Genomic DNA, 25,611 nt, shown 5'->3' with positions numbered 1-25,611 from the left:
ATGAGTACTTAAGTATGGGGAAGATCCGCATGTCCTATGAGTACTTCAGATAATAGTCTGAACAACAATGATGTGACGTATTATCAAGCTTTGATAAGGCAAATCAGATGCGTTTTTGCGATAGCCATATGTTATTACTGTTTTGTATGTTTCTGAAAGGCACGATCTATAAGATAGGCATATCGTCTCTCCTGCAAGGTCGGATAGGGTTCAACGCCCATCTGAACCTTCTCCCTTCCGTAGTGACAATTAGCTATCTGAGTGCATTGTTTAATTATGTCTAGTAGTATTGTATTGGCCCACACATGATGATCAGGTAGATAATTTACGCCAAAATCTAAAGAGTATAGTTTTAGGATCTTCTTCTCCTTTCTGGCATAACGACCTATACAGGCTTTCGAGACTTATTTAGTACCACGCAGTCGGATAGTCCCTCGCTACGGGGGACACTCCATACAAGGCTTATGATCTTGTATATAGATTATGAACTATTAATTGTGATAGCATCTGACTCATGATTAAATTAAAGTCATACCTTTTTAATTACCCTATATTGTTCGAAGAATCAGAGTGTATAATGGCATGTTTAAGCGTTTGTATGTTATGTCGGACGATCTGAATGTGTAAAATCCTTTAAGGTCGTCATAAGGCCAGAAGGTATGTGATAAACCCATGATGAGATGACAAGATGGCGTGGAGGAATTTCCATCATTAAATACGATCGCATTCCATCATTCCACACTCCTGGAGCAGAACAAGACCACAAAAAGTTGTTGTGGAAAAATAGGTATGTAAGTATGACTCTAAATTATGGGACTTTTTCGGATGTATTTAAATCTTCAACCATTGCTTTCACGGGTCATGTTAACACACCAAAATATATCATTTCAATTTTACAAGTTGTAATACTTTATTTCTGTTCAGTCTAGTAATGCGAAACCGTTCTACGTTCGGTGTACGATTTAGGCTCCACTGTTCTCACGAACCCAATCGCGGACGACAGCCACGCGCGCGTACACTCCCGGGTATCCGGGCATAGCACAGCCAAAGCCCCACGAAACAACACCGACCAGTTTGCCATCGACAACGAGCGGACCACCGGAGTCTCCCTGGCAAGCATCCTTTCCACCGCGCTTGTATCCGGCGCACAGCATACGTTCTGTGATTCCTCCCGAAGAACTGTAGGCGATGGTACATTCCTTCTGATTGACAGTCGGTACGTTAGCCGCACGCAGAATGGCGTTAGACTCGGCAGCACTCTGGGTGTTGCCCCAGCCAGACACGATCGTCATGGTTCCATCCTCCACGGCTTCATCCTGCTCTGGAAGACTGACAGGTTGAACCACATCGCTGAAGGTAAGCTCGGACTCCAGTTCCATCAGGGAGAAATCGTAATCGATAGTGCTATCATCGTAGTTCGGGTGCTCGAGTACACGGGCAACTCGCACAACGGTTCCTCCAGACGCGTGTCGCGATGATCCTAGCCGTACTGCAAGGCTGCTAGGCTGCAGGTTCACTGTGCAGTGAGCGGCAGTTAGGATCCACTTACTGTTCAGCACAGATCCACCGCACCGATGGCTGTTGAAGTACTGCAGCGACACCTGATACGGAGTTTCAGACACGTCGATCTCGAATCCACCGACAATACGATGGCCTACATCGTAGTGGGGTCGCGGCAGGAATCTTGGCAGGGCTTGAACGGACCGATGTTGTTGTGCGACTCGTGCTTGTGCACAAGCCACCGCCACAACCAGCACTGCCAGGAGGATTGCAATCTTGTTCGACATCATCGTCTATCAGATACTCGTATGATCCATCGAATGTAATGCTCCAGTTTATATATGATTAGAGAAGATGAATCGATAGTATTGTCAGCTGTTGATCGCACGTTGTGCTACGTCAGAGTTGTTAATCTTCGATACTACAACGTGTGTAGTACGCTATAAAATTGTTTACTATTATGTTTGGCTGAGGGTGCTTGAGCTAGTGGAAATCTTCCACTTCATAGTGGCTAGTTTGTAAAATTACTCGCTCGTGCTCTAAAATCCCTGGTCACTTCAGATATGATCTAGTTGAGAGGTTGAGAGTCATGACGTGGAAAGCGTACTTGATAGAGAAAGCACGAGGATTTCGTTGACGCTTTTATTCTATGGAAGAGGTGCTGATATGTTTTGAATTATATTCCAATTCTGTCTTCTTGAGATTAAACTACCGCATCAATTACGCCGTTCGAATCATAATTGTTAGTTCTATCAATTAATCCTGTCTAAGTCGATCTAAGGTTCACATTGCATATAAATAGAGAACTTTACCTCTCCAACAGCCATACGAGTATTAGACACGATGTCCAACAAGATCGCAATCCTTCTGACTGTTCTGATCGCGGTGGTGGCATGTGCACGGGCACAACCATCGCGACGCCATCCGCTGGTACAGCCACGTTCGCCGTACGGTAGCGGCCATCGTATCGTCGGTGGGTTCGAGATCAATGTGTCCGATACTCCGTATCAGGTATCGCTCCAATACATAAATAGCCATCGGTGTGGAGGATCTGTCCTGAACAGTAAGTGGGTCCTGACTGCCGCTCACTGTACTGATGGTCTGCAGGCGTTCACCCTCACCGTCCGGCTCGGATCATCGCGACACGCCTCTAGTGGCACCGTTGTAAACGTGGCACACATCGTCCAGCACCCGAAGTACAACGAATATAACACCGACTACGACTACGCGCTTCTGGAGCTGGAGTCAGAGCTTACTTTCAGCGATGTGGTTCAACCGGTGGCACTCCCGGAGCAGGATGAAGCAGTGGATGCCGGAACCATGACCATTGTCTCAGGGTGGGGCAGTACCAAGAGCGCCACCGAGTCCAACGCCATTCTGCGAGCTGCCAACGTACCGACCGTGAGCCAGGAGGAATGTCGCGAGGCATACTCGAACGACGCTATCACCGATCGTATGCTGTGCGCCGGATACCAGCAGGGTGGAAAGGACGCTTGCCAGGGAGACTCCGGTGGTCCGCTGGTTGCTGATGGCAAGCTGATCGGCGTGGTTTCGTGGGGCGCGGGATGTGCTCAGCCAGGCTATCCGGGAGTCTATGCGCGTGTTGCGATCGTCCGCAACTGGGTGCGCGAGATCAGTGGCGTGTAAAATGTTGTCAGTCGGACTCGACTGAACTGAAATTAAGCATAATAAATAGTATGAATGTGATAAACGAAATAATAAGTTTTTTCGTATGGCACCTTGTTTTAATGTAAATGAACAGTTGAATTATTAGCTCCCTAAGACACATCAGTTATACAGATCAGTAATATTGCTTAGAAGTTTGCTTAGGTGTAAGAAAATGTTGTAGATCTTTCTAATATTTTATACTTGTTGGAAATGATGCCAGAAGCAATGAAAAGATTTTTTAATTTTAAAGCTATCTAGCCGTCAGTCACAGGAAAAAATCCTTTCTCAATTGAGCTGTGTACTGTGTATAATCACACAGTATGAACCTAATAAATCAGTCAATCTGTTGTGTTATAACTTAAATTAAATTAAATCCGATAAATCCGAATTCGTGGTTCAGTAATTGATATGTTTATTATTAGACTGAAATATGACTGTGATATGTCTTATTCCACCTAGTCTAATCAATCATATTATTATTATTATTATTATTATTATTATTATTATTATTATTATTATTATTATTATTATTATTATTTATTATTATTATTATTTTATTCATATTGTTGACTAGTATTTTTAAAGTTATACTATATTTTATGACGCAATACGATTGTTTTTTTTTGGTTTAATTATGATAAACAACAGTTTCTCTTCCCAGATATAGAAGTAAAACTTCATTAGTCAAAAACATAGCTCAATTTTCAGGTTAAATAGTTGAGTTTTATTAATTCACTCATTTGATTATGACAACAAGGTAGTACCACTCCGAACATCTGCCTTAAACTCCACAGGTCTCACGAATCCAGTCGCGAACGACAGCAACACGCGCATAGACTCCCGGATAGCCTGGCTGAGCACATCCGGCACCCCACGAAACGACACCGATCAGCTTGTCTTCAGCAACCAGCGGACCACCGGAGTCTCCCTGGCAAGCGTCCTTTCCACCCTGCTGGTATCCGGCACACAGCATACGCTCGGTGATTCCTTCAGATTTGTGATAGGCCTGGTTGCACTCATCCTGGCTCACGGTCGGTACGTTGGCAGCCCGCAGAATGGCGTTGGACTCGATGGCGCTCTTGGTGCTGCCCCAGCCAGACACGATCGTCATGATGCCATCCTCCACCGCTTCATCCTGCTCCGGGAGTGCGATCGGCTGCACCTTATTGCTGAAGGTAAGAACACTTTCCAGCTCCAGCAGGGAGTAGTCGTAGTCGATCGTTTCCTGATCATAGTCCGGATGCTGCACGATGCGCGCAACGTGGATAACACTTCCGCCCGACGCGTGGCGCGATGATCCCAGACGCACGGTCAAGCTTTCAGGTTGCGAACCGTCAGTGCAGTGGGCAGCCGTTAGGATCCACTTGCCGGACAGAACGGAACCACCGCAGATGTGGCGTTTGGAGCGCTGGAGAGACACTTGATACGGAGTTTCAGCGACATCGATCTCGAATCCACCCACAATCCGATGATTGCTAACGGTGTGATGGGGCCGAGGCAGGAATCGGGGCAGGGGATAGGGAACTCGCCGTTGGTGTGAAGCGTGTGCCTGGGCACAAGCCACCGCCGCAAGCAGAACAGCCAGAAGGATTGTAATCTTGTTCGACATCGTGTCCGATACTCGTATGACTTCTGGGGAGAAATAGTTCTCTATATATATGATACGATTGATTCTGATTTTCTACAAGTTTGTGATTCAGCTGGATTAACTGATAAGATCATGAATGATCGTTCTTGACAGCACGTGAATTTTGAAGATTAGGGATTTTCTCGCTGTTTTCTTCGCATTGTGCTTAAGTGTGTTGAATCATAACTGTACTACGCTCATCATAATCCCACTTCACTGATCGATTCAAATGGTTCTAAGTTATGGTGGAGAAACCCATCCATTCATGTTTGGAAAGGACACTTAAGCCTCGAGCGTTATAAATAGTACAAGTGCGTTGTTTTTGTAACAACGTCACGTTTTCAGCGGTAGTACCTGATAAGCATGAAGTTTAGGGTAATTATTGTTGTGAAATATTTATTCAATTTAAGATTATTAATTATTTTCCTATACGGTTTTTTGATGACAGACAAACAGTTTACTATATTGAACTATTTTTCTCTTGAAATTACTGAAGAAAGGATGATCCAAAAATGGAATCCACGTGTCTTGTACCTGATACTTGAGACCGACAGTAAAAAAATTGATTTTTTCTGGCTATGAGTGTCATGAAATAGTACTGGTCATGATTATATTTGTACGCAACACGTACATTAAAATGTAGGATGCAACCCATTAAAAAGGTTGCGAAAGGTAGAGTCCTTAATGAAGAGGAAATTTTTAGCTATGAAATCGATACGTTGCCTGGTCCAGTCATACGTTACATTTTTCCCATTTAGGGCAATTCGTCAGAAATATCCATTAAAGCATTGTTCACATACAGACTTATACGAGTTATCTTTGTTATGTCGTCGGATGAGTTATCTTTGCTATCTCGTAACGAACCATTCTTAGAGCTTGTAGTCCGACCTTTGCTTGTTACCTTTGGCTTAATTTCTTTCTTGAATGAATGAAAAATGAATAGTTGAACTAATAATCTTATTTTAGAAAATATTGGTTTTGGTATTTTATTGATATCGGGTTGCATTGTGTTTATCGTTCAATAATTTTCGTTTAATTAGTTCAATAAGTTTCATTTAATTAATAAATTGTTATTCAAGAGATATCGGTTCTAGGAAAATCTACACTCCACTAGTCGCACGAATCCAGTCACGCGCACTTGCCACACGTGCGTACACCCCCGGATAGCCTGCCAGAGCGCATTCGTGGCCCCAAGAAATGACGCCGATCAGCTTACCCTCAGCAACGAACGGACCGCCCGAATCTTGTCGACACGTATCTTGACCGCCCTGTTTGTACCCCGCACAAAACATTTGATCCGTAATGCCACCGTACATGGACTGGTAGGCTTTGTTACATTCCTGCTGGTTAACGGTCGGTACGTTTGTTGCTCGTAGAACATCGTTCGAATCGGCATCACTCAGTGTCAAACCCCAGCCAGGGCATCGCAGTGCAATGTCTTGCGTAGTTGTTCTTGCTACCATGCATAGGATGAGGCACAATACGAGCTACACGTACGACCGTTCCGCCGGATGCATGTTCGGACGATCCTACGCGCACGGTTGGCTTCGAGGGTGCGTTATTGTTGATGCAGTGTGCTGCGGTTAGGATCCACTTGCTACTCAGGATAGAGCCTCCACAGTTATGATCGTCGTCGTACTGTAGTGAAACCTGATAGGGTGCATCAGAGATATTGATCACAAATCCACCGACAATCCGTTTGCCAGCCAGGTATGGTCGATTCGGGGCGAATCTGTGCACTGGACGTGTAAGTTTATGGCGTCGCTCTGCTTGTGCCCGTGCACAGGCGAGTAGTGCGATTAGAACGGCCAGCAGGGTTGTAAACTTGATCGACATCGTGTCAATTGTACTTCTGATGGTGAGAAATCATAAACAATATATAGTGGATGATAGATTGGAAATTGTTAATCTGATGTGATTAAATGATAAGGAAACTAAACAAAGATTTGCACAATGCTCCACGTGAAACCAGTAGCGCAATCCACTAGAATCGATGATCGATATTGTTTTGATGCGTTAGAGCTGAAGGGTAGTTCTCAATTCTTCGTTTTGCGATATAAGATTTGTTGTGGGTTGCAATGTATGAGGACTAGATTTAAAGGACTTTATTTGTTTGTGTGAGTAGTTGATTGAATAGTTGAAAATTGAATTCCCCGGTTCATCAAACACTTCTTGCTTTGTGTCTATTCCAGGGATCCCTTTTACACTCCACTGGTCTCACGAATCCAGTCACGTACGCTTGCCACACGTGCGTAAACCCCCGGATAGCCCGCCAGCGCGCATTCATGACTCCACGAAACTACACCAATCAGCTTGCCTTCCGCGACGAAAGGACCACCAGAGTCATTCCGACAAGTGCCTGTACCACCCTGCTTGTATCCTGCACAAAACATCTGTTCTGTAATGCCTCCATAAGACTGGTAGGCCTGGTTACATTCCTGCTGATTCACTGTCGGTACGTTTGTTGCTCGCAGGATGGCATTCGAATCAGCTGCACTCATTGTCATCCCCCAACCAGAGACGATTCCCATCGTTCCTTCCTCGATCGGATCATCCTGTTCCGGTAGTGCAACGGGTTGGACGTTGTCGTTGAACGTAATTTCACTCTCGAGCTCCAGCAATGCGATATCGTAGTTGTTGGCACTTGAGCTATGCCCGGGATGGGGCACAATGCGCACTAAATGCAGCACGGTTCCACCGGCAGCGTGCTCTGATGAGCCAACCCGTACGGTAGGTTTCACCTCGGAGTAGAGATCGATGCAATGTGCTGCTGTGAGGATCCACTTGCTATTCAGGATCGATCCCCCGCAGTGATGTTTGCCGTTGTACTGCAGGGATATCTGATAAGGAGCGTCAGAGATATCGATCACAAATCCACCGACGATCCGTTTGCCAGCCGAATAGGGTGCATTAAGTGTAAATTTATTACGTTTTCCAGCCTGTGCCAGTGCACAAGCGAATAGTGCGATAAGCACCGTCAGCAGAATGGTTGTAAACTTGCTTGACATTGTTTTCGAAGGTAGTGCATTATATGCCAAGACCAAAAATCATTTTATAGCTAGCGATAGGAAAGAACTTTCCGTCTTTAATCTGATAAAATGATAACAAAACTATACAAAGATTTACACAACGTGATGCACGTGTGAAAGGAATTTGTGTTCTCAAAACCAGTAGCAGTTTACAAGAACCTTTTTTTCTGTTACGGACAATGATAAGAAGTGCCACGAGTGGAAGAGAGTTGCAATTGAAGTGGCTGTGAAGCGTCAAGTTTACTTTTTAAGTCTTCATGCATTCACGCGTTCTGGAAAAAAGCGTCTCTATCATTTGCTTGCAGGTGATAATAGAAATCGATCGGGTTTATCTCACAATTGGCGTCATAAATTGGATTCGTTGGAAACGAGTGAGCTAGAATGGTATGTTGACACGTGCATGAATGAAACTCGAGCAAAAGCAGATTTCAATGCAGATTGTATCACGTCAAAAAAACATGAGGAAATGTGAGGAAATTTAATCTTAAATACTTACATTGCTTACGCATGCTTCCATTTTTGTCATTCCAGTATGAATGATTCCAGTAAGAAAAGAAAAGAAATGCCGTGAGATAGAGTGAATTGTGACGATGGAACATAAAATTTAATATAACCTTTTCTCCTTATTCCAGCTGTAGTCTTTGAATCGGATGACTCCTAACGATATCAAGTGGTAAGTTTAAATAGTTTACTTTATTAACAACAAAAAAAGAGTGGGTAATAATTCTCAACTAACCGTGAAGCAAACCACGGGTGTTTGTTTGTTTGTTGCACGCTCCGCACCGGAATAGGAATCGTGGAAGTCGCGCACTTTTCGTTCGTATTTACATTAATGCTCCCTGTGCCCTTTTCTCTCTCTCTTTCTCTCTCTCTCACTCTCTCCGCCTCTTAGTCTCCCTCTGTACACACACCTTTCGGTAATGATACACCGATGCTGCTGCAATAATCATATCATATGGCGCACGGCGCAACGCTCCCTTACAATCCCTTTTGTTATGTTGTGTCCCTCCCAAAAGCACACACACACACACAGACACCCAACCAAACGCCGCTCAGTTATGATTATGGCCAAAGGTTAGCGGGCTCGGTAGGTGCTTTGACTTTTTGCGCTCGATCAGTTCGGCCAGCGTTTCGCGGTGCTGCTGGTGGCTAATGTAGCCCAGCGAGCCCGACCCAACCGTAACGCCGTTCGGCCCGTGGATGTAACCGAGCGAACCGGACCCGAGCGCAATCGGGCCGTGGTTCTTGGTGAGCAGGGGCGACCGCTGCTGATAGTCGGGCTGGTGCTGCACGCCGAACCGTGGATTGAACGTGTCCAGCACGGGTGGCACAAACTGGGGCTGCTGCGGTGCAAACGACCCGTACAGCGGATCGTACGTCGTCGCCGTCGTGGGGAACTTGCTGCTGAAGTACGTGCTGGTCGGGTACGGGGTGCCGGCGGGTGTACGGAACGCACCCGAACCCTGGAGCAGCTGCTGCTGGTGGTACTGGTTCCGCTCCTGCTCCTCCGCGTGGAACTCCATCACGGCGTACTGCTTGAGGATGCGTCCGTCCGCGATGTACGTTTCCTCATCGCCCAGGCTGAGGTGGTTGCCGGTGAGGAAGGGAAACGGGGAGCCGTAGTTGGAGTACTGGAACAGATTGCCATTGAACAGGGCGGCGGTGGAGGGTTTAAGCGGTGACGCTACCCGCGTGAGGCCATGGCTGTACGGGGCGATGGCGCCGTGCTGTGGACGGTAGAAGGACGGAGGAGCGGGTGGCGAGGAGCCGTACGCCACGGACGGTACCGTCGGGCGGGGAAAGTAAACGGCGGAGTGGGTGGGATCGGTGACGCTCAGCAAAGGATCTCTCAGATCGATGACGAGCCGCTTCTGCTTGATTCCTTTCGCCGAGACAGCGCCGTGGTAGGCAAGTACCAAAAGGAACAGGAGAAAGCATGTCGCTAACGGTGGCTGCTACCGATGGTGGTGGTGGTGGTGGTGGTGGTGATGGGAAACAGGGGGAAAAGAAACGTAAAAGGATAAGGGATGAAAATTGGCTCTTCATATTGGAACTTACAAAGATAATGTACAATTAAATAGAAAAAGTGCAATGGACTGGTAAGAGGAGTGCCATTTATTGGGAATTGATAATGCCGCGGAGGCGGCCATATGCTGGCACAATATAAATTGTCATGACTCATGTCATGTGTGTGAGTTTCATGTGAAAGTGATATGAGTGTTTGCTGTCGGGAAGTACCAACTATAACGACGGAAAATGCGTTGCAGTTGCTGCATTTTGTGAAACTCGTTAACATTGCAAAGCTGATCAACAGCGCGGATCACTGCACAGGAATCTTCGTGAGAGCAAGCATATGTCATAGTTTCTTGGAAACACTACTAGCCTGGGAAAATTGCATACCGAACCGAGTCATGCGTCATGTGAGGATAGCTTCTGATTATTTGGCTTTTCCAGTACGCGGAAACACGCGAAAGCATTTGCAATCATCATCTTCAGCACAGCATATGCAACGAACGATTATGGATGATACGATTGAATGGATGGGCTGTACAATGTGTCGGATCGATTGCACTATAACACACACGCTATACAAAAAGGCAACACAACGCGTTTCAATGCTCGCGTGTGGCGTATGAAATGCGCGACCGAATGAGGCGTGCTTCCACAACAGCGTAACTAATCTCGTGCCGCCAAACGGCGGTTGGAGGACGATGGCGATGGCGTTCAAACATTCCCCATCAATCGATCTCACTTCGCCCGCTCTGTGAACCATCGATGAATTCGCTGGAAGATACACATCGGTTTCACATCTTCATTTACGACCGCAATCGATGCCGCTAAGGGCAAACGATTCCTGCACTTGACTTTTGCTGCTATCTTTCCATCTAGCTTGTTGTAATGTAGCACCGTGCCTGCCTGCCGGCCTGGTACACCCTTCCGTCGACCAACGTCGAGCATCGACGTCGTCGTGTGCTTAGCCTTAAGGGTACGGTACCGGCTTTTGCCACCGCAATTACGTTTAATGAGGTGGCTGCTGCTGCTGTTAAAGAGGCGACGCAAGGCGCAAAGCGATACGGGATCGGATGATGGTGGTCACGATACGAGCGAGGGGGACTATTTATGGAACGTCCGGAATGAAGGAGTGTTTTGCTGCGGAGTGCATCACTTTGCATCAACCCTTTGCTCTACTTCCCTCGAAGCTTTTCGTGTGTGTGTTCCTTATATGGAATGAACAGTTGTCTCTTTCAAAACGGTTTTGTGCTGCTGCATCAAACAAACGGTCATTATGCACCCTGTATGCTGCGCGGATGTCCTTGAAAGCGCTAAGTCGTGTGTATCACCTTCGCGAAAAAATGGGCTTTATGTGTCCCAAATATCTCCAAATTGCCAAACGATGCTGTGATAGAAAATTAGCCTAGCAGCAATGTTCCAGTTTCAATTACGATCATAAAATTCATTGCAAAAATCGTGCAGCTCTGAAACCGCGGACAGTCTGTCTCCCCATTCACGAGCATCCAGTGGGCCACTGGACACGGCGTCCATTGAACGAGTAACAGTTGTAGCAGTTGTCGCGCAAAATTGCGTACCAGTCGACGATGTGATTAACTTTGATTGAATATTTCATCACGCTTTTGCCAGCCACAACCACACGCAAGCACACACGGTTCGTCGCTTTCGCTCCTCCGCGCCGGATGAGAAGCACCAATCCCGGCTGGTTAGTGCAGGTCCGCAGCAGCCCTCGGGGCACGCACCAGCTCCCGGTGTGTCAATTAAGCGTATGGGGGGGGGGACAAACAAACCATGCTACTTTGTGCAAAATGCGCGTCCAGCTCTTGCGGGACACACAAACACACACGCGCGCGGCAGATAATTAGAGTGACGCGCGTATTTACCGAGCGTTTGCGGACAGTTGGAGTACGAAGTGTGGCCAGGTGGCACGATTTTAGAGCGGGCCAGAACGGCCGGTGCGTTTTGCGTGATCCCAGTAGCACACTGAAGTGGTCGTGACGCATCGAAAGATGCATCGGTTGCTGTAGCAAAGAAACAACAGCATCCAAAAACGCTCACACACACACAGAAAGATCGTGCGTTTTCTGTGTGTCGTAATTCGGTTCGTTGGCTTGCTTTCATTCATTTAAAAAACCCCCCTCACACAAGAGGTGGAAGTTCTTGGGACCAAACCCACTTTCCGTTCGTTTGACCCACACACCTCCTTGGGGAGGGAAGGGGTTAAACCAGTCCCGCAGTTCGAAAGTGAGTTTCAGCCAAGCCAAAGTGGGCCAAACGGCGGGTGCTCGCGCTTTTCGTTCGGTTGCGTAATGGGCGATTCAATTTATCGCTACGCACCACCACCACGCACCCATCAGGAGGCAGTCCAGTTTGGTGCGTTCCCGATCAGTTCGGGCGAAAGCGGCCGGCAACCTGCAAACGAGAACGATGAATGGAACAAACGGCACCGCGCCAGGGATAGGATGTGTGTGCGCCCCGACAGAGACCGATGACCGATCGAGCAGACTGCGAACAGACTGCGAACAGACGGGTTAATCACCGGTAGAGTACACGTGGTTGACAGCCACCGGTTCTACTGTGACAGACAGCCGCTCCAATCGGGAGCACGATTATTGGTTGGCCAGGCTCCGTTGTCCCACGGCAGGGGTCAGGTTTTACCTTTCTTCACCGTATGAGTGTGTTTGCTTTTACCGACACCGGTTTTGGGGCTGGGGTTGAGCAGTGCAGTGAAATGCAGCTGTGACGCAAGGCAAACATCCATCCAGTGCACTCTGTCCTCTGACACCCCGGTTGGATGTCGATTTTTTACAAACGGCTAGCATACACGACGAACCCGAGCCTGGGGCGGGCAAACGAACCGGTGAGAAATGTGTCACGTAAATCACCTTCAGGGGTGGTGTGCTTTCAAAGTGTGTGCGAGCGCGCGCGCGCGCCAACCAGCAGGTCCAGCTGTCCAGCAGATTACGTGATAGTGGCAATAGTGCATGAGCATGAGTTTCTAATTCTTTGTTTTTTTTTTAGGGGTTCGCCGCCTGATGCCGTCCACACCCAAAGCCGAGAGTGTGCCCAGGTTCTATAGCAGCTAGGTCAGTTGTGGTGGTGCGTAAAGATATGGAGCCTGCTCTGCGTACGTTCACAGATGCATTCGCCTGCCACAGTTTGCCATCAGCGATCGGGCAGGGAGGTGATTGGCTAGTATCGGGTTTTCGTTTGGATCGGGTTCGGATTGCGAGCTTTAATTATACTTTGTTTGTTTTTCACCTTCCATTGAAGCGAACGCATTGCTTGTGCTGCCCCCCCTCGGCAGCAGCTGTGATGCGTGTAGAATCGTGGCGGCGTGTTGAAATAGTGGATTTGAATGCGTATCAATCACTCCATCGAACGTTGGCCGTTGTCTGGTCGGTTTGTGGTATTACCACCAGTAGTGTGAAGGCAAGGGTTGGGTGTTTTTGGGTGGTGGATTAGTGCAACAATGTTGCAAAGTATGATGGAAAGGTGAAACAGGCAAAAACGAGCGATGACATTAGACACAAACACGTTTTAATTAGTGACACATGTGTCGGGTTGCTTTTGATGCTGCGTGAACAGGGATTTATGATGAATTACAAACAGATATCAACACACAGTTCCTCGTTGTAATTAATTTTCTTTTTTTAAAGCTAACGTGTGCTCCCCATCAACCTAATAGAAGGAGTTGTGCAACAATGTATTAAGCTCGCTGTGCAAATAGAATCACTTCAAAGCACAGCCAATCCACCAGTTCGATACCGAACGCGTTCAAAATAGGCAAACAAAAGCGGCTAATATTTACGACCTTCAATTATGCGGTCGTTATCCAATGATAGGGGCCTTACCCGCCTCACTTTAAACGTTTCGTGCCTGCGCCGTGCCTCAAGAGGCTTAAAATATTGCCGCAAACACGATAATGATACAATGTAATTTAATAGCACAAACACCCAAACGGCAGCAGCCAACCGGGCGACCGAGTTGGATTTAATCCCACGGCGAGGATGATGGAAAATAATCAATATTTTCCCGTCCCTTTACTTCTTCTTCTCCCCGCCAATAAGGTGGGCTCTTCTCGTGGCGTGGTGGGTCCTGAAGTCGATCACTTTATCGCGTCATAACAATCTCTCAAACCGGCATCTGGGGAGCTCTGTGAACGTTCTGTGAAGGAAAGAGAAACATTTGCCCCCGTTCCGTGTGCCTCTTCCTCGTCAGCCGCTGCACTGTTGTTTTTGGTTCAATAAATTTTCATTTATCCGCTCTTTATCGCTCCCCTATCGTTTGACCGCAATCAGCGTCCTGCTAACGGGCAGATCAGATAAAGCCGCAGCTCCCTGCAGCAGCAGCATCGTTTGCATTTTGTTGATTTTTCAATGATTCAATGCTTTTTGGGTTGGGGAGCGGCGATTGAATTGCATCGAGCTGTGTGTGTCTCCCACGGGCGCTGGGCTGCTTGCGGGGCTCGCCCAGTGAGGCGCGATAAATTGAATTATCCAAAGTACGAAGCGCCGAACCATTGTTTGCTTTGCATTCGATGAACTGTGATGATTATTCATGCTGCTGCTGCTGCTGCTGCTGGAGTGGCATACACTCACAAAAGTTTTGCCCATTAAGTACAGTAGCATGGCTCCGCGTTGTGTAAATATCGAGTGTTTTTTGTTCACCTTTTTTCGCTCGATGCTACCTTTACCAGAGCGACCTTGCCCCCGGGGGGAGAAATTACCAAAGCGTGAACAAATTGGCGAATCGCCCAATTCGACGCTCGTTTGTCCGCACCGCTATCGTCGTCACATTTTATTACCACCGCCTTAAAGGTTAAATCACCGTGCCCGACCCTCAAAAGATGGGTGTGATTTTTCGTGTGGACAAACGCGCAGGGGCTTATTGGAAAGCAAACACGAGAGTATCCGTTTGGTGAAGGGAAAAGAAAAAAAAGAAAATAAGTGTGTCATTACACACACACACACAAAATGAATATACATCAAAAGTTTTTGATATTTTGTCACACAAACACACTCCAAAGTCGAAAGCTGCAAATTGATGTTTAAAGTATCACCCCGCTCGTGTCATGCCATGTCCCCTCCCGAAACCTCATCTCGAACCGTTGTATATCCTGTTGAGGTTGTTTGAAGGACTTACTTGGAAATTCCAATAACCTTATAATGTCTGCCGTGCAGTATCAATATCACCAGGCTTATGAAAAGGCACACACCTCCTTCTTCTCCTGCTGGTACCAACGAGCGGAGCGGATGCGGCACAAACACATCCTTTTTGCGCAAACATCACGCACGCACATCCTGTGTGCGCCCGGAACCGCCCGGATGTTGAGCGCGTGGAAGGATGCACGCTGGCTGCCACATGAATAGCTACACATAAATGAATAGCTTTTGCTGCGTGTTTGCCGAAGCCCTGCTAATTGGTTGGATTGGTTTGCAGGATCCAAAAAAGGTTTAGTTGATTTGTTTGGGCGAAATGAATAAATTATCCAATTTTTGACATTCTTCGTGGCAAGTGAGTGTAAAAAAACAACTTTTGATTTGTTCCGACATTTCCTTCCGGAATTGAACTTTTCCAAGAAAAGAATGTGTAACACTCGGTGCACCCAGCGAATGCTGCAGCATGTGATGTTTTGTGGGGTGGCTGTTGTTCGTAATTGAATTACATGAGCAATCAGGCGGAATGCGTTCGTTTTTTCTTTCTTCTTTGTCAAAGAAATCCTGTCCCATGGATCTTTCAGGAACTTTGAAGTTTTTTCCCAGAATTGAATTACCATTTCCAAGAGAGCAAGTCGTACTTCCTCATCGCGATGCTGCTAGAAGTGACAATTTGAGAGCAAAAAACGAATGACTGGATATTTAAAGTGACAAATTTAACATCACTTTTCTTTGCATCAGATAGCGGACTCTTCGGTTACACGGGTATCCGGTTGCCATCAAAATTGGAACAACCGTTTACACGTGCAAGAATTAAATATTTCAAACAGCCTGGATATCTTGGCATCGTCATCAGCATCAGAGATAAGTGACGGTGTGGTACAGTTGAAAACACTATACCCCAGCACCGTGTTTGTGTTTGGTGTACCTTCCAATACTCATGCTCCAATCTTTTGCATCTCCTGTAGTAGGTCCTTTCACTTCGGTTTGGGAAAACCTCCGTCCGTACTAGAAGTTCTGCGTGCGTGGTTCTTTCAAAGTAGGCACACGCACCAGTCAGTAGTGACATCAAATTACACCAGCCGTACCAGCGCGGTTGCCTGTTACACGATCTGAAGTGTCACTCCATTACGTGCAGCGCGGGCACTTGTGTCAGTGGTGAAGATAAAATCCACCCCAACCGACCACGACCCCTCGTTGCAATAGGGGTGCAATATCGTGATCGGTAATAACCCGAACCTACCCCACGCGAGTCACGACTCCCCTCGAACTGGGAAGCGAAGAAGCACACAAACGATCGCGATCGACAGCTGCACAATGCTCGCCAACACACGGCTTATGTCCCAGGTGCCAGGGTCGATGCTACCTCCAAACGGGGAGCGCGTTGAGTATGATTTATGACACCGGCTTCAGCAGTCAACATTGCTGATGACGCTGATGAGCGATAGCTTTATATGTTTCATATTATGCTATTTGTAGGCATTCTTTTTTGCGGTTGTTGCTCATGTTTCACGTTAAGCATGGCAGCCACCGAACGATCACGAATCCGAGGTGCGATTGAACACATTTTTCATTGACGGGGGGTAGCCGTCATATGATGAAGAGAGCAGCATCATGTTTTGAGCTGTCAGCGGCGAATGAATCAGTCCTTGTTTAAGCGTTACCATTATGAGGTGCCCAGCGAGGGATGGTCAGGATGTTGGAAGGAAGATGACAGGGTCAGCAGCGACAGCAGGGACAGGGAATGCGATCCTAGGCTAGGTGGACTCGATCTGAAGATGGTGTAAGTGTTTTTTGAGGAACTGAACTTTGACACTTTATCACTCGATCATCGGCTGCATTGCATTGTAAGTGCTCAGAACTCGCGCTCAAGATCACACAAGAATTGGGGTTCTGTTGGCACTCAGAAGGTTCACTTTCGTCGGAATGATTCTCTCAAGTCACAGCGGTTCATTTTCCAATTGCACACGCACATCCAAACAAATTGGGCCAAAAGAATGATCTTGGGTTGTCAGATTTGTCACACACGCACGATCCACAAACACACTGCCTAGCAGCACCGCTATCCACGGGGGGGGCGCGCTAAAACCGATCCACTCTCACTGCCTGTCTGGCTGCAACTTCACTTCACTGCACGCGACACACGAGAGCGCCCGCGCTACTAAATGCTGTGACGTACAAATTTGCACTGAAAACATCCGACCGAAACAAGTTCACTTTATAATAGCGTTGCAGCGTGCCCAGGCTCTGTGCCCTCTCGTTTGTAGGCTGTGCGTTTTTGTTTTCTTGCTTCTTCTTGCTTCTGCATTAAGATTTGTGCTGAACTAGTAGCGCCCCTCCTTTTCGGGGGGAGAACGAACGAACGAACGAACGATCGCGTATAGACGACGAACCCACCCAAACGCGCGGATTGCAGGATCGGCGCGGAAAGGCTCACGGTGCTGACGGAGGAAAGGGAAACCCCCGAGTGGCGGCGGCGGTAGTGGTAGTGGTGGTGGTGGTGGTAGATGTCTTTTGTTTTATTTGCTCTGATCGTGCCTCTGATCTGTGTACGAAAATCCGCCCTAATACCACCTGCCGGTCGCACTGCCTTTGATGCGGTTCGCCTTTTTCGGGGCACGAGGTGGTGGTGGCTGGTGGCAACGGTGGTATGTTACGATCAGTCACCGATCGGTTGATGCTTTTGGGTTCGTTGCTGTTCGCGTTCGCTGTCACGGGGTCGGCATCAGAAGAGGCCGAGCTGCTGCTGCTGCTGCTCCGGTGGTGATCGGTACTCGTCGCTCGACCGTGCATTGAAGTCTTTCATTCATTGACCGATCGGCAGCGGGCGGTGGTTGGGCACAGCATTTGGATAGTAAAACTTTTATTTTTGCACAAAACCATTTTGGTGGACAGACAAAAAACGAAGGGGGGAGGTGACAGAAAGCAGTGTAATGCGAAGAAAAATGGGCCACCTTTTCAGCGCGAACCGTTTTCATCACACCCGGGCCAATGGACTCGGCGCCTGATTCTTGCCACTCTGCACCCGCTTCCCTCCTCCTGCTCGCCAGGGGATCCTTGTGTGCAGTTGGGAGTTGAAAGACAAATGATGATTATGATTATGTTGTGGCTTTTGTTTTAGGCCGCTCTCTACCACCAACGGGACGGTTAGTTATGCTTTTTAAGTGTTACAAAATTCACAATTCAGCAATTTTCGTCTGGGCCGGTTTTAAAGGTCAAGCATTTGCGTTAAACCTATCATGGTCGGTTGGTGGCTTCCGAGACCAACTGGTTAAAAGGGCAACCGCGGTGGAGAACGGGAGAGGCAGCTTTTTTAAACGATAATATTCAATTTGCTGATCGTTCTGAGTCTGTTGGCGGTTTTGTAATTGGTTAATGGGTGACTCGCTGGTTTGCTGTTCCCCTCTCCAGCATGTTGACAATGACGATTTCCAATCGTTTTTAATGCTCTCGTGGATACGATCACTGGTACCGATACAGAAGCCCCCACGGTTGATCTTTATGTCCATCCACACCCATTACCCGTGCTGTCAAGCGGCTAAATCTCATCTCGTACCCGCACACGATAGTGTGCGATACCTTTGAATAATGACCCATTTATGAACCATAGAAGAAGAAAAAAACGGGGCGTCCCCCTGAAAAGCGGTAAAAGGGCCTCGGCTTAAAGCTGCCCTAGAAGAAGTAGAAAAAAAGCCCCAACCCTTCACGATTTATTGCCTCCTTGGGGCGGCGTGCGTCAGCACTAATCGAAAAAAAGCAGCCACAGACTCTCCTCCCTTTTTCAGTTAATCGTTTCTAAACCATCGAATCGTTGTCGTTGCCAATGACACCGGGCACCGGGCTGTCGGGACGGGGGTTTGCGTTTGTCGCCGTTCGAAAAAAGGGCGATCTCGGTGCGTGAGAAACATAACGTTCAGCATCACTTCCATCATCACGTCGAGCCTGGCTGGATGGATGGAGATGTCACACCGTGTGTTATGTCACGGACGGAAGCAGCGAACCACCACGTAGTGGTGGTGGTGGAGGTCAACACCTGTGGAAGCGCCACAGCTTTCGCGCATACAACATTGCTGCCTCGCAATGGAATGAAATCAAACAATCAATCACTCCGGCGGCATGGCGAGAAGAATGGCGAGAAGAATGTGCGACAGTTTGGTGTGAATTATTTATTGCCAGTGACGAATAGGGTGAACCTCATTGTGCGCAAGGAATTTCACGATCTCAAGGTGAAATTGTTGTGCGCGATCTGAGAAGTGCAGTTGGTCGCATTTCTAATTAAATTAAAATTGCCGGCGGTTTTCTTTTGTGTCTAATCTCTTCGATGGTGCGATAAGATGTAGAATCAGCAGCACAGTCAATGTGCTGAATGTGCCCGACATGAACTAACGGCCAAACTGAGGTTTGAATTTTGTTGGAACAATGTAAGATAAAACCCAACAAATCCTTGAAATGCTATTATTCCATTTCTTGCTAACTATTTATTCGGTTCAGATGCCAAAACACCCAATCTTCCCTAATTATTCGTGGCCTTTTCCCTCTCTGTCTTAAGTCTTCATTGATATGCATACACGTGTTTGGGTGTGGAGGCTGAGATGTCAACACACACACACACACACACACACACACACACACACACACACACAAATTCCCGTCCGTCAAAGAAAGCAAGTGCCTTATCATTGCAAAAACATTGAATTCTTCCCTTTTGCTCCTTAGATAAAGCCTTTCCGCTTGGTTAAAAGCCATTCTACCGTGGACAAGCTCTCCACAATGAATATTGATGAAGTTGTAGTAACCCACGCGAAAGGATTTCGACCCCGTCTGCAGGCTTTATGTAAATCATGTTATCGCCACGTTTCCCGAACACGAGGTGGGAAAGTACATGCCGTTGGCATCCCTCCCGTCGATCTGTCCTGCAAACGAAGCATCAACGCGTAGCTTCGTAAACAAACAATATTGAACTAAAGTTAGACTTTGAGCTAACCTGCTGGGGGCGCCCACCGACGGCAGCTCCGCAGTTGTGTCGCGAAACCTTGCAAAAGCAATTAAAAGTTTGCAGGCGGAACGGAAATGGGGTCGGGAGGGGGAGGGGGGGATACTATTTGGTATCTATCAGAAAATTGGCACTCAAAGCCTCGGTCCCCGACTGTGCGGTGGTCGATTTGTGCGATTAGATCCAATGGCACGAGCGAGGGGGGTTTTCAATTGACCGAGCGATCATTTCATTGATTGCAGTTTTTTTTATTTATTTCGCCTACTTGTCTACGTGTGATCGTGTGCGGCCCACTGCTATCTATGCTGCTAGAAGAGTGCATTGTGTGTTAAAGGTCACTGGTCAAATGGATATGGAGCTAAAGTGTGGTGCCACCGTGTCTCGGGAGAAGTCGTGCGATCCTTTCGCTTGTGAGCGAGCCCCGTCCACTTTGGTCGTCCCGCTTTGGCTACACCCCAGTGCGACGGTGCGTTGAGATGGCCGTGGTTAATATGACCGGATCGGACGTTCGAGTACAAATCGGTCGGTACCAAATTTGTGTGTTCTGGTTGGTCAAGTTTGGGCGGGCAGCACCCGTGAGATTGTTCTACAAGCTCTGACCGTTTAGGAGATAATCGTTGCAATTGCGATTGATATGGTCAGCACAGTGGGAATGGTAGATTGATTTCTGTGGTCATTTCTCAAATTTTGGGTTCTTTTATTGATTTTTTCGCTCAAATCGGTATGTCTACGTCCTCTGACATCATTTGTTACTTCTTAATTTGCTACTCTAAAACATAAATCACACAAACAGTCTAATATTGTAACACTTTGGTCACTGTTACATATTCCCTTTCTGGTTACAGTCCTAAGATGATTATCTATTTAAGCTTTAAGCCACTTCGCCATTACCAAGCTGTTGTCTGCTAGAAAACAAGTTGCGATAACTCTCGAGACAGCAATAATGTTCCATTTTTATCGTGTGATGATGCTGTCAAACATTATTGTTTTCCTGCAAAATCGTAGCCGAATTTCCAGTGAACTCCACTCTCAAATCGACTTTTCTTTCTTTGGACCGCTCACAATATTCTCCCGCTTGTAAATCATCCCTCCCGTGCTCAGTGTACATTAATCTTCTAAACTCAATTTTCCAGTGCCAGTGCCGGAGGCGTGTCGCTAAGTAAAAAGAAAAGAAAAAAAAGTTGCCACTTTTGCTTTCAGCTCTCACAGCTACCCGTGATTGTTGTCTCACGCCCGGCTACAAATCTTCGCTTGTAAACGAAACCGAAAACCGCCGAAACAAGCAAAAAAAAAAAAAAAAGAATAAATAAAACGAATCACTTGTGCTGCTGCTAAACCACCTTTAATGTGGAGCACTTATTTGGTATAAAAGGCAAGCGACGAACGTACCACCCCTTGCTGCGTCACCCCGCAGTGTTTGTCTCGCTGGACGTTTTGTGCATCGGTTGGGCTTTTGCATCAGTTTTAGGGCCGTATAAAAGTAGCCGTACACCACCTTCTGCCTGCCCCGTTTTGCTGACGGGCGGCGACTACTGCACTTTTGGTGTTTTGCTTTGCCCATCATGGTATGAAGAATTTATTGCTGCGATGAATCCGACACGACAGGGCCTACCTCTCCCTGTCTCACCACTGACAGAGGTTGACGGTCCCCGTTTAGCAAGAAGAGTTTTTAAGTTTATTGTCGCTCTGTATGTGCGATGTGTTGCGCTTAATTCTTCTCCAAGTGGGGCAAGCGGGTTGTTGTTGGTGGTGCATCTTTCGCTCCGGAGAGCAATCTAATTTAGCCATTGCCATCGTAAACATCTCCTTAAGCCGCAAGCCCCCCCATGCTAAACATTAGAACTAAACTGGCCGAACTGGTGGGAAACGAACCCCGAAGCCCCTCATTTTAAGCTGCGATGTGCTCGAGTGGACCAGTTTTTTTTTTGCGCCACACCACGTTGCTTTCGATTCCAGCAAAGGGAATCGATGGTTTTGTTTTGCTGCTTGCTGCGATGCTTTATGCAGGTCACATCACATCCGCGCGGTGTGCTGCAGCAAACCCTCCCAGCGAATGATGACGAGTGTGCCCCCGGGGCGGGCGGGCTGGCTAGGTTTTAGTCCGGGGGCCCTATTGGGAGCACCCACCCTGCTCCTCCTCCTCCTTCTCCCTGTGGCACCGGTCATGCATATGACCTTTTAAGTCTTTGGCGCGATCCGAATGCGTCCATTCGCGCGAACGATGATGGCAGACAGGGTAATCTCTTACTTCGATCATCGTTCGCGCGGTCTCTCTCTCTCTCTCTCTCTCGCGCACACCGCAAACCCATGTAATGATCTTGTAAAAACCCTTTTATTCCACCTCGTAGAAACAGAGCACAGGGGGTCCCTTTATAGTAAGGGGTCGAGTGGCTGCGAGCTGGATCTCCGATCCACGCGGGGCCAAAGGGCGTTCACTATAGGGCAGTGCGGCGCAGCCTTGCGAAGCACAGCGAGGAAAAAGGGAATTAGAAAGAAATTATGATCTCTCAAGGTAACGCTGTCAATTATAGCCGATCGAAACACAAACATAGGCACACACACACAAGTGTGTGATGCCCTTCGCTGCCACCCATTGTGTGGGGAGGGAAGGACTTTTTTTTTGGTTTTGTTTCATACATCTGTTCGATTGTATGCGACAAACGGGAGCGACAACATTTTAAAACTTGAACCCTTTTGCCCGAGCACCCCGGTCAGCGGGTCAGTGGGCTAAACCCTGCAGCGCGAGCAGGATACAGAGACAAACACGGTGAGGTGGGTAGGCAAATTTGTACGATTGTGCGCTCCAAAGTGATCGCGCATTGACTTTCCATTTTTGGGGCGCGCGTTCCCGTTCCCCCGGTTTAGCATACGAGACCGACTTGCGCTAGGGAGACAGGGCCAATCGGAAAACACAGTTGTGAACACGTGTTTACCTGACCGCACGAGAAGCGCAAAGGGAATGAATGAAAAAAAAAAAAAAGTTTCCTCCATCCAGCACGTGATCTATCCCAACCACGCCGCAACCGATCACAGCTGGCCATGCTTTGCTGGTGAGCCTGGTGAAAAATATAGGGAATGACACCTTTCCACAGGGAGTGACAGTTTACAGCTGTGCTGTAAACCAGAAAGCAGGATTAGTGGAGAAACTCACTGTTCGGTGTTGTGGTGTTTTTCGGTGTCGGTGTCCACTTACGCCTGCACGTCAACAGGCTGCAAGCTGAAGACAAAGTTGTGACTAGCGTTCGGTGCTAGTTTGTTATTAGAGTTGCAGTGGAAAGGACAGTTACAGGAGTGCTTAACGGAGAAATAGTTTTCCTCGAGCAACGGCTTCAAATGGAATGGGAAGCATTTCTGAAATTGGAAAATTCTTGAATAACACTGAATACTGCAATGGACAGCACTGGAAGGTAATTGTGCAACAGGGCGTAAATCCTGGGTGAGTTGGCTGGAGTGGTACTTTTGCTCTTGGATCCGGACATCCGGGCATTCTTGTTCCCGTTGAGGTTGGTTAACCTCACGGTTGACGTATTTGATTTCCTGATAGAAAGTTTTATAATCTCACATTCCCCTGGTGGAAAACGCTCACAGTGGCCACACAAAGTTTTGTCATGCCATCGCTCCAAAAATGCTCGGTTGAAGGGATTTTTCTATATTTTATTTGCAATTTTTGAAGTTCGAATTGAACGCCATTTAAACCTCACGGGGACGCAATATAATTAATGCTCTTGCTGTTTGTTCATTTCTCTCTAAATATTAGCATTATTTAAAGATTGCATCACACCTTCAAACCCGGTGAAAGATTATTTATTTGCACAATATTTGCATCATTGACAGGCAAAACCCTGCTGCACTGCTGCTGAGTTGAGTAGTAGGCGAAACCGCAAACAAAATCATCCAACCCTCCCTAGCTGGCAAGATAAATATCGCCAATTTTCAATTTAGCATCTAATAACAATATTCAATCGGATACTGCAGTGCAGAATCTCGTCAACGCAATTCCGCCCGTGGGGAGACTGCAAAGTCGTTGAAGTGTGTTTGGGCACGATTTTACGAGTGTGTTTTTTTGCTGCTGCTCTCATCCCAAGCCCTTTTGTCGCTCTTGCACCATCACTCCGAGGGTGCTAAAGTGCTGAGAGGGCACAAAAAGGAAAGAAAGAAGCAATACACAGACACACACCCGCAAAATAAACACAAACTGTCAGCAGTGCCAGCAGCCTTAAAGAAGAAGGGTTGGATACGCTACCGAGACGGCGTTAAAGAGACATTTATAAAAAAATGGAGAAAAAAATATCAAATCATAACACATTCAGGTGTGCCTTTCGGGTCGGGGTGTTAGATGTGAATTTGATTTCCCAAGAATTATGCCCCCCCTCTCATCCTCCCTCAACTCCTTCCCTTTTAACAAGCTCAATCGGATGGATGCACCTCGTGTATCGGTATGTTTGCTGCTGCTAAATGGTAACTGTCAGGCTGGTGGAGTGAAGAAATAAATTATTAATTTGTCTTTAAACCCTTCACAGGCTGGCGCTCGGATGGCGCTACCGCGCTGCAGGAGCAAAAAAAGGGCCAAACAACTAGATCAGGCGTGAATGGCGTGAAGCCGGTGGAGGTGTTTGGGCGCCGACAGCAACGGAAATGTGTGTGTGTGTGTGTCGGTGTCTGTGTACTGGAACGGAAGCTGGGCAGATGGGCAGAAGAGACAGACACACTGATGGCGGTGCAGCAGTGGCCCTTGAACCCTCGTCAGCCACGTTTTGCTGCGCGCGCCTACACATTGTGGAAAAAAACCATTCGACACGATTTTCAACTTTAAGCCGCCGGAACGGAGCCCAGACTGACATGAGTGTGTGTGTGTGTGTATATGTCGGGAAAGTCGATGAAAACACACACGGCCGTCGGTGGCAAGCGGGTGAACTGACACACGACGGATTGTGTAATAGAAAATCGTTATTGATTTGGGTTACTTGCGTTGGCGCGAATGGGCAAGCACTCGTCCAAATATTAGTAGCTGGTTGGAGTCAACCTAACAAAATGTGTAGAAATGTAAGATACGCTAAAAGAGAGCTACTGTTGGAGAGGTTTGATTGGAGGTGATTCAATTTCCTATTTTAAGTGACTGACTGATTTAGTTGACCTTTTTTGGAAGTTACGTTATCGTTTCCAATTTGTCGATTACGGTACATTAATCACATGAAGCATTTTGACATAGAATTTAAACACTCTAAATTCTAACTTTTGAGGTTATTCTTCAATAGGTTTAGTAATTAGGATTTTTCAGCTTTAAAACGTTTTTAAATTGTCCTGTAGGTTGTGTAGGTAACATCTGGTTGAAGCAAAAAATCCAGAACCTCCAGAAAATCCTCGGTCGGTTCTAAAGAAAAACTCCTATAATTAGGTACAGTCTTAAAGGCTACTGCTGCTTTAAATGATACAAAAATGGGTTGAAAAAATCCAGTGCTGGAAAGAACATGCTTGAGGGACACCACTCTCATTTTAATTACTTTTGGAATTGGTTTCAACTGAAACTAATTGAACTTTGGGAAGTTGCCATGTAACAACACACCTGTTTTTGAAAGGATGTTATACCTAGAAAAACTCAATTCACTTTCACGCTTATCACACTCA

General features: G+C 47.1%; 6 protein-coding genes across 7 annotated transcripts; 1 reads left to right on the top strand and 5 right to left on the bottom strand.

Annotated features, from left to right (window-relative positions):
- Nucleotides 1-880: 880 nt before the first annotated feature.
- LOC120904929 (trypsin-3) lies at nucleotides 881-1,828 on the bottom strand. Its single transcript, XM_040315437.1, has one exon. The coding sequence runs from the start codon at nucleotides 1,788-1,790 to the stop codon at nucleotides 963-965; it is 828 nt and encodes a 275-aa protein (XP_040171371.1). The 5' UTR covers nucleotides 1,791-1,828; the 3' UTR covers nucleotides 881-962.
- Nucleotides 1,829-2,310: 482 nt separating this feature from the next.
- Nucleotides 2,311-3,216, top strand: LOC120904931 (trypsin-7). The gene has a single exon (XM_040315439.1). The coding sequence runs from the start codon at nucleotides 2,344-2,346 to the stop codon at nucleotides 3,145-3,147; it is 804 nt and encodes a 267-aa protein (XP_040171373.1). The 5' UTR covers nucleotides 2,311-2,343; the 3' UTR covers nucleotides 3,148-3,216.
- A 653-nt stretch (nucleotides 3,217-3,869) lies between these two features.
- On the bottom strand, nucleotides 3,870-4,811 carry LOC120904928 (trypsin-4). The gene has a single exon (XM_040315436.1). The coding sequence runs from the start codon at nucleotides 4,775-4,777 to the stop codon at nucleotides 3,950-3,952; it is 828 nt and encodes a 275-aa protein (XP_040171370.1). The 5' UTR covers nucleotides 4,778-4,811; the 3' UTR covers nucleotides 3,870-3,949.
- A 977-nt stretch (nucleotides 4,812-5,788) lies between these two features.
- Nucleotides 5,789-6,659, bottom strand: LOC120904933 (trypsin-5-like). Its single transcript, XM_040315440.1, is given in 2 exon segments — nucleotides 5,789-6,238; nucleotides 6,240-6,659. Coding segments are annotated over 2 exon segments (735 nt in total). The 5' UTR covers nucleotides 6,632-6,659; the 3' UTR covers nucleotides 5,789-5,895.
- A 217-nt stretch (nucleotides 6,660-6,876) lies between these two features.
- On the bottom strand, nucleotides 6,877-7,825 carry LOC120904930 (trypsin-6). Its single transcript, XM_040315438.1, has one exon. The coding sequence runs from the start codon at nucleotides 7,801-7,803 to the stop codon at nucleotides 6,997-6,999; it is 807 nt and encodes a 268-aa protein (XP_040171372.1). The 5' UTR covers nucleotides 7,804-7,825; the 3' UTR covers nucleotides 6,877-6,996.
- Nucleotides 7,826-8,402: 577 nt separating this feature from the next.
- On the bottom strand, nucleotides 8,403-17,195 carry LOC120904926. Of its 2 annotated transcripts, none has more exons than XM_040315433.1 (2): nucleotides 16,658-17,195; nucleotides 8,403-9,779 (listed from the first exon to the last, which is right to left on the bottom strand). In XM_040315433.1, exons 1-2 carry the CDS (start codon nucleotides 16,658-16,660, stop codon nucleotides 8,877-8,879), a joined length of 906 nt encoding a protein of 301 aa, XP_040171367.1. In that variant the 5' UTR covers nucleotides 16,661-17,195; the 3' UTR covers nucleotides 8,403-8,876. The 2 variants fall into 2 exon arrangements, with proteins under 2 accessions (XP_040171367.1, XP_040171368.1); XM_040315434.1 differs by having other exon boundaries at nucleotides 8,403-9,776; nucleotides 16,658-17,194.
- Between the last annotated feature and the right edge of the window lie 8,416 nt (nucleotides 17,196-25,611).

This window comes from Anopheles arabiensis, chromosome 3 (assembly GCF_016920715.1).
Source record: "Anopheles arabiensis isolate DONGOLA chromosome 3, AaraD3, whole genome shotgun sequence".
Lineage (NCBI taxonomy): Eukaryota > Metazoa > Arthropoda > Insecta > Diptera > Culicidae > Anopheles > Anopheles arabiensis.
Note: the sequence above shows the minus strand (reverse complement) of the source record. Positions and strands in the feature narration are given on the sequence as shown.